Source organism: Typopeltis vanoorti, chromosome 6, assembly GCF_054136105.1.
Source record: "Typopeltis vanoorti isolate ZY-2024b chromosome 6, IOZ_Tvanoo_1.0, whole genome shotgun sequence".
Taxonomy (NCBI): Eukaryota; Metazoa; Arthropoda; class Arachnida; order Uropygi; family Thelyphonidae; genus Typopeltis; species Typopeltis vanoorti.
This window is the reverse complement of record NC_143554.1, coordinates 130973574-130982437: the sequence shown is the minus strand read 5'-3', so window position 1 is coordinate 130982437 and position 8864 is coordinate 130973574. Positions and strand designations below refer to the sequence as shown.

The 8864-nt window shown below is 34.1% G+C and overlaps 1 protein-coding gene across 5 annotated transcripts in view; it reads right to left on the bottom strand.

Annotated features, from left to right (window-relative positions):
• Positions 1-434: 434 nt before the first annotated feature.
• Positions 435-8864, bottom strand: part of Pi3K68D (phosphatidylinositol-4-phosphate 3-kinase catalytic subunit Pi3K68D) — a 134932-nt gene continuing 126502 nt past the window's right edge. For all 5 annotated transcript variants that reach the window (XM_090394438.1, XM_090394437.1, XM_090394436.1 and 2 more), the window contains one exon: positions 435-5597. In XM_090394438.1, coding sequence (XP_090250564.1) covers positions 688-5597 — 4910 coding nt within the window. In that variant the 3' untranslated portion in view covers positions 435-687. The remainder of the gene's footprint in view (positions 5598-8864) is intronic.

Below are 8864 nucleotides of genomic sequence, written 5' to 3'. Positions count from 1 at the left end.
TACAGCACCATCTTCCCCTAAAAAAATACTGCATAAAGAAATTGCACATTTTTTTTTATTAAATAAAAATGAATTTACTTGTGTATTGTTTAGTACAAGAAATAACCAACACAAGAATAAACAAACTATTTTTTATATGACAAGACTGTAATACAAAAAAAAGAAAAATATAAGTATATAATCTCAATTTTTTTGGTCAACTCAAGTTCAATTTATATTTTTTTATTTTGGCATTCAAAAATATTTACACTATATAGTTTTAATATTCACATCAGAATAGCTATAACCATACTATTTGAGAAAAAAGTCCAATACATCTTTTGAAATATACAAAAAAAAAATATATATATATATATTTACATAAAATTTACACCGGTGTTATAATACAGGATAATTTATGCCTTTTTAAGACCAAAAAAAGCTACATATAAATATATACCATTATCTGGACTGTTTTTTATTCAAGTAAACTACAATGAATGATTTTTATCTGTACTAAATCATCAAGTAAAAAATATTTTTACAGACACAGGAAAACATTCTTTATCACAGCTATAAATACTTTATGTAAAATTTACATATTTGGATATCCACATATGATATGTTAAAAGCATGATTGTCCTAAAAAGGCACTAATAGAACTTATTTAGTAATAACTTTTTGCAAGATGTTAACAATTGAGAATTATTAGAAAAGACTGCCTAAAGAATACCAGTTAACATTCTCTTTTGTTAAGTTTATATTGCTTAAAGGAATTTCTACAGCACCTAGGAACTCATTTCCTTGTACCCTATCATAGTTCCATACAGAAACATGTAAGACTTGTTTCTGAACTACTTCCAAGGGTAGTTGATATACTAACATCTCCATGAACGTTGGGTGGCAGTTTTTCCACACAATTTTTGTTTTTCGCTTGGTCCTTTTATTTACATCTGGTAGAAGATATGTTTTAACATATGAATCGGGTGCAGCTCCTCCCTTGGATGAGATTAAGTTTTTAGCATGCATTATCATTATAAATAGACTTTTATTAGCATATGCAATAGAAACCTTCACTTGACCTTGAATTGAACTCATTGAACTTTCTCTTCTCCTATATACTTCATCTACTGGTTCCTCAAATATACCCTCTTGGTCCCTCAAAATTGGATGAAAGAATGTATACACAAGGGTACAGTGAGCAATTTCATAAGCCATATTCAAAAGAGACTTAAGAAAAAGACCAATCTCGACTTTTCGTTTTTCTGCCACCTCACGCACGTTAGATCGCCCCATTAAAGGATTTCGTGGAAGAGAGTGAAACTTAGCCAGAGGAAATAGCATACATAATTTTTGATGAAATTCTAAAAATTCACGATAAGAACGAAATACATTCATTGCATCAGGAAGATTCTCTCTTTCCACCTTTATTGTATAGATGTAGTACTTTTCTGGATCATATTTTTTCTGGCAGTCTGTTACTTCTAGTGAAATAATTTTTCCATCTGTCTCTTTGGTGAACGTCTTTGGTATAAATGATAGCAAAAGTCCATCATTATGATCACCAGTGAATCGAAGCTGGGCAAGAGAATGAATGAAAAAATTGAACTGTGTAAACCATGACTTTAAACTTTCTTGTATCATTTGAGTAAACTGTGCTGATGCCTCAGCTTCTGACAGTCCAGGAAGTAATGCCTTATGGACATAACTCACAGCATCCACAGTCAGTCCAGGGATTCCAGAAAATACCATTAATGTAAATAAATTTAGGAAAATGCTACTATGTTTACGAATAATATTGAATGCTTGACAACATAAATCAACAAAGTTATGAAATTTTTTTGATGGCTTGTCACCTCCATTGATGACATAAGCCATATCTGATGTCAAAACAAAAGCCGTGCGATCTCTTTTAATATTACCAAACATTTGTGCATCACCCAGAAATTTACCAAAATCTATATGAAATATATGACCTGATGTTTTTAGCATTATGTTGTCATTATGTCTATCACAAATTCCCAAAATATAAGTAGCAACACAGTATCCTGCACATGAAAAAGTGAAGTTTTCAACAGCCTGCTGATATTCTAGTTCAGAAGTATTGTGTTTCTGTAGCCACTCTGCTATAGGACGATCTTGAAATGCACCTCTAAGGCCATGTTCTGACTGAATTTTTCGCAATGTTTCAGCTTCCAAAACCATTTCAACCATACCTTTTCTATAGTTAGTTGGAACACAGATAAATGTGACTATTTTAAGGTCTAGTCCCTCTTTCAACCACAGTTTTTCCATAATATGTATCATTTGTAAGGTCAACATATCTTGCCTCAAGTCATCCCCAACCTTATAAACTGCTTCTATGTTATTAGCACCCTTTTCTGGGCTACGAAAAGCAAGTTTTAATGGTAAAGTATTTGAAGTAAAATAAGAACAAGATTTCACATCTACACCATTCACTTCTAGACTGGGACTGAGAGGAAGACAGGTTGGTTTATTCTGCAAGATGTGATGAGTGCCTTCAAGTTCCTGGAGAAGCACACGCAATCTGGCATTTTCTTTAGTAGTTTTTATTTCATTAGCTACTCTTGAAAGATTTTCAAGTAATATTTCCTGAGTCTGTATTCTGGTACGCATAGCATTTCCTATTATGATCAAGAGCGAGTTCAACATTATCTGCATTCTTCTTCCTGCAATTCTGTCATCCACATTTTGTTTTAAAAGCCAGTAAAGTTGATGAGCAACCCTGATGCAAGTTAACGATCTTCTGAATAGAAACCAAGCAATTGCTGAATCTTCCCAACTCTCATGCCGCAAAATTTGTACCATCTGTGGTAAGTAATCACACAACTCATCATTTGAAATATTTTCCATCCAAGAAATTGCTGTCCTACGCACTTCAACATCTGGAAAAGAAGGACACAGTAATAAGAGAGCTCCAACAGGGAAGAGGGGATGCCAACCTTGTAGCATAGCATAAATATCTGGAAGACATGCCCAATCCCAACCATGTGCTACTGATAAAACTTTTGGCAAAGCTTGTGGAATATTACAGAGATAATATCTTTTTTCCCACAGAAGCTCTTTTTCTTCAGGGGTCAATGGAACAACAATGTCACGAAAAATCACATCCTGCAACTGTGACTGGAGTGTTGGTTCTAAAGACTCAAAGTCTTTTTTTTGGAATGAAGTAAATTCAATGGTAGTTACTGAGGGAAATTCAACTTCACATTCAAATTCTGGCATTCTTATTTGTAGAAAAGAACATCGATCATCAGGATTTGTAAGAAGTGGTCCAGATTCTCTAACTATATCATCAGGCCATAAGCCTAAAAAGAAAGTACCCTGTGATAATTTATGTTTATAATTAAATAAGAATATTCCACACCAACCGAGTGGTATTTTTTGATTCTGTTTAGAATCTGACTGCTTTGAATTTGAGTTTACTTCCTTGCTTGCATACAGAGTAAAATAAAGCTTGGCTTCTCGAGGTAGCGTACACATGGGAACTGATTCAAACTGAAGCCATTCTTCAAATATAATGCGGTGGAAAAAACTTTTAGAGATTAAACCAGCTTTGGAAGTGGAAAGTGTAGCCAGACAGATTTCACCAAAGTAAAGTTCACATGTTATACTGAAGTGTTCATATTGAGTAATCCATTCTGGCTGCAGTCGATGAATTAAGCACACTTGAAAAAGAAGAGTATCTAAGAAACAAGTAACATCTTTTGTATCACGTGGTTTTAATGATGGCACAGTGAAATCAACACTAAACATCAAACAATATGAAACAAGAAGCTGGTAAAGAGCATCATATAAATGTTGCAATGACAATTCTAGAAGCTGAAGTAGATTTCCATACTGGTCCCTATCCATTACATCTTTTAAAACGGTACTGTCAGACATATCAACTTCTGGTACTAAATCCCACTCATGATCTGTAGAGGATTTTCCAAACATTTGACATACCTCAATAAAATTTGTTACAGTATCAGTAATTTCCATTGTTTCAATGCGTGACAAAAGTGCACATACTGCCTTTACAGCTTGCACAACTCCTTGTGAAGAAATGACACTGCTTTCAGAAACAATAGCACAAGTCTTAACTTTTTCTACCTCTTTCTTTACAGTTTCTAGCAGGATGCTAACAGATTCACAAGTAATAATCTGAGAATTTCCTTTTTGCAAGATGTTGTCAACATTAAACTGAATATCTGATATGTCATCAACTGCAGTCCTTGCTAATGAGCATTTCAAGTTTCCTTTTTCAATCAACACAAGATAAACAGCTTTGTCAAACTTCTGACAATAGTGTACATATTCATAATCTGCCAATACAGAATCAACAGAAAAATACTCTGCTAGTCCCTGCACTTTAAGTATAAAATTATCCATAGACATATCTGGAGTGTCAAATATCATACAAACGGCATTGCTAATTATATGTTCAATGCTAGCATTTATATCACAAGTAAAGGATACTGGTCTATCTGAATACTGAGAAGAAATTACAAGTTTTATGCTGATAACACCCTCTTGGCAGTTGTCCAGCATTGGACTAATTACATAGCCCAAATTTGTAAGATAATCATCATGAGAATAACTTGCCCTTAATTCTTTTAGTTTAACACAAAAATCATACAGTTCCTCACTACAAGCAATTTCACGCTGTATTATCTCCATGTGTTCAAAACTATAATTATTATTACTATTTTTAAATTTTGGCTGTGAATCTAAATTATCTATAGTTGTTTCCATGGTTTCCTTATGCTCTGTTACAGTTTCTGTAGAATCTGAATTACAAATTTCCAATCTGGAATAACATGGATTTTCTGTGCTATTATGTGGTAGTAACGGGCTAATATTGTTAACTTCATTTTCTAGACTCTCAGTAGCATCCGATTTTGATAATGGATCAAACAACTTTAATATGTCATCAGAATTAGACTTCAGAGATGAGAGAGGCTGATATATCTGAGTACTGGTTCCACAAATAAGGTCAATAAGATTGCTATCTCTTTTCTTTTTCATAAATTCCAATACATTTTGCAAATTTTCATGCCTACTATTGTCTTTGATTTGAACTGTACTACTTTCTGAGATATCTGTGGCACTATTTTGCACTAAAGAGATTTCGTGATATTCAGAACACAGAGTTTTAAGACATTTAGGAGTGGTAAGTGATGATACTACTTTTAAATTAGTTGTAGATTTATTGTAACAGTTAACATGAGTTTCAGGTAAATAAGGCACTGAGTTAGATTTACAACTTGAAGTTTGTGCTGAACTATACAAGGAAGAAATGTGTGATGACCAAGAACTAAATGAATCTGAACTAGAACTTTGAGCATTTTGTATACGGGAACTAGAATTAGGATCTTCAGAAAAACCAAATAATAAATCAGCTAAGAGATTATCATCATTAATTTCCCTGCTCTTTTCAGGAGGACTGGAAAAATTAATCAGATCTTCCATTTCTTGACTTTTCCGAAATACCTGAGCACGTGGAGGAGGAGGAACTAAAAGGAGTTCATTAACATCAGATCTAGAAGCCACAACTTGCTGCCAAGATGGTCCCATCCAACGCCGAGGAGGCAAGGGAGGTGGGGGCGTAGAGCCTTAAAACAAAAAAAGGAATTAAAATTTTTTTCAAATTATTTTTCAAAAAAAGAATACTATAGTGCTTTGACCAAATTTTAAACCTTTACTTTTCAAAAACACACCAGTTTTCATTAATTCCAACTATCACACATTATGAACACAGCTATGATTACTAATACTGTTGTCAAAGATTTTTTTTAAATATTTTTTTTTTCTTGACAAGATTGAGCAATATGCAAGCATTAATTAAAATTTGAAAGCTTCAGTATGTATTGATATAGTCAGAAAATTAAAGAAAGAAGAGGTTATTTTTAGGACAATTTCAAGCAATCAGAAGAAATTAAAAATGCCAATGAGACCCACTAGGTAATAGATGATTTTCATTGCTGAGTGGCATACAACTAGCTCAAACCATGTTTAACTCCCTAAGCACAGTCCCAGTTTCTGCAAGGATTTGGAAGGTCCTCTGAATGAACCTCAATAACCTGGTCCTTTCAAAGGGCTACACCTCATGCAGTATCACTTATGCTGAATGAAATTCAAGTTTTTTGTTGTGTGTGTGTGTGAGAGAGAGAGAGCCAAGATGCAATTCAGTTCATTCAATAATCAAACTAAATTTACTGAAATGAGAAACCTGCATTTAGAAATTACTATCCGCTTAGAATTTACTGTGTTATCGAGTGTGAAACATCAGACACAGTATGTAAGTTTATCAAATATTAGCAAACAAATATTTATACCAAAACTAACAGTAGATCAGCATGTAACAAGCAATTCAAACAGACAGAATATAAGACAAATACAACAATCTGTTAACCTATAATAACAAGTATTGCTCACCAGAAGGATCATACAAATAGATAATTATTTCTCAGATCACTTAGTATTTAAACTACCTAGAAGACACTGTTTTCCACCATTCATTCTTTAATCCTCCGAGTACATAATGTATTTGTTATATGGCCTCATTCTTAAAATCAACTAACCATCTTCCTACACAAATCAAATCCTACAACTGCATATTCAGTTTACTATGGAAAAGGAGAATTCTGGAATTTTACCTTTCTTGGACATCCTATTTACACTGCACATCTGGCACTGTAAACTAGTGTACAGGGTGATTATAATTAAAGTTCACATTTCTAAAGGCTGTAACTGGGTAACTATTCAGCGGAACGATTTAATATTTAACATGATGTATGTGCCAATGGAATTGCGACACTGCAATACCATAGCATATATGTGTAATTCAAAACATCACAAAATAGGGTACAGACGACCCATTGTGTGGTTACACAACAAGCTGTTCAATATACTATCCTTCAATGTCAGCAACATGACAATGTAGCTGACAATGGATGCCGTCTGTACCCTATTTCACTGTAAAACCAAATGGTGACCTTCGGGGAATGAAGTGGAATCTGTCACATGGCAGGTGGATTTGCAGTTACCCAAATTCTGCAACTGTCATATTCACAGTACTGACCAGATGGAAGCAAGCTTCGCCATTCCAGAAAATGTTCCATAGCCAGTCATTGTTGAGTTCAATCCAAGCAAGAAACTGCAGGACAAATGTTTCTCGTGCACCCCAGCCAGGATATTTAGCAATTACTAAACAAAGGAAATCTTGTAAGGATATGCCTTACAAAAATGCAGAATGTGCCTTACAACTTTGAACCAGGCTTACAAGTTTGTCTAAAGACTGTGCAATACACCATGCACTGCTGCTTCCTGTGATATTTGCCATCCTTTCTTCCTCTAAAGTTATGGCTATTTCTTCTGCAGTCTGCCATTCAATGGGCTTTATATCCCCTTCTGACAGGTTTAACATCTAAGGAAACTCTCTTCAAATTTCTGGAATATTTTGCATAACCATTTGCAGTCGTTAGGACCCATTTTTAATCCCTTTAATGTTCTGAACTTCAACTTCACAATGCTGTCAAGGCACAGCTATTATTTTGTTAAAACAACTTCATGAGAAGTGCACGATCTTTCGGTAATGGCAACATTGTGCTTTAACACGTTGTCTGCTTACAGACAACGAACTGACACATTTTGCAGCTACCAGCTTTTATAGAAGCTTCTTTTGAAGCATATGCCAATGAAGACATTTGCATAAATGGTAGGTCGCAGAACTTCATTGCATACCAGGAATATCATACCTAATTTACATGCATTGCCCTAGTGGCAACTTTTAGAACTAACGCTATTCTTTGCACAAAATAAAATTCAATTGTTACACATATCATTATGCTAAATATTAAATCATTCTGTTAAGTATTAAATCGCCCTATGTGATGAATATCACATCACCCTGTATATCAGAAACCTACCTTCCTTGGAAGATATATACAAAGTTTTGTGCATCAAGTCTCCCACAAAATCAGAGTTTTCTTGAATCCTTAAATTAACAGAGCACAACATTTGGTCTTAATCCATACAACAGGAGTTTCTCACAAGACATTAATGAAATCAAATGGCTACATCGCTTGTCACATTCACTGGACAATATCCAAAGATGCTCAACAGAATGCAGGGTTCAGATTCTATGCATTTCGAGCATTACCAAATCTATCAGCAGAATCTTGCAGTTTCACCTAATAATGACATTTTTTCCAATCAAAAAAATTTCTAATCTCTTATCTACTACAAAAAGAAACTTGCTGCTAGCAGTGTTTATCAGATTCATAGTGAGTGTAATATAACATACTCTGGATAGACAAGCCATTCTATGAAAAAGATTAGTGAAAATAGTAACTACACTGAATACATTAAACCTTAACCTCTTAACATACAAAGATGTCTGTGACACGTCTTTTGTTTATTGCACCAAAATTGATTTTGAATTTTGGTTTCACATATAAATACAACCGAATATAGATGCTAGACAATCTTGTGCCTATTTCCTTTCAGTCGAGAAAAGTTGCCAACGGCGTGTATCGGCTATTTTGTTTGCGTTTGCACAAATTCATTATTATTTTTCAAATAATGAAGAATTTGATCCAGCAAATCACCCTCGCCCAAAAAATTGGCAGAAAAACGACCACTTTCTGATTTTTAATTGGTACGTTAAGGGGCTAATGGTTGGGTCTTGCACTGAACAGTACTGAGACCATAGTATTCTCTGTAATGATACTTCTACATATAAAGGGGGAGGGGAGGGAATTGAAAAGTTCTGATAAACACAACAAAAATGATATAACCAAGTGATATAAAAATGATATAAAGCAAGTGATATAACCACAAGAAAGAAAGAACATATCTTAAAGCTCTTTAACCACCAA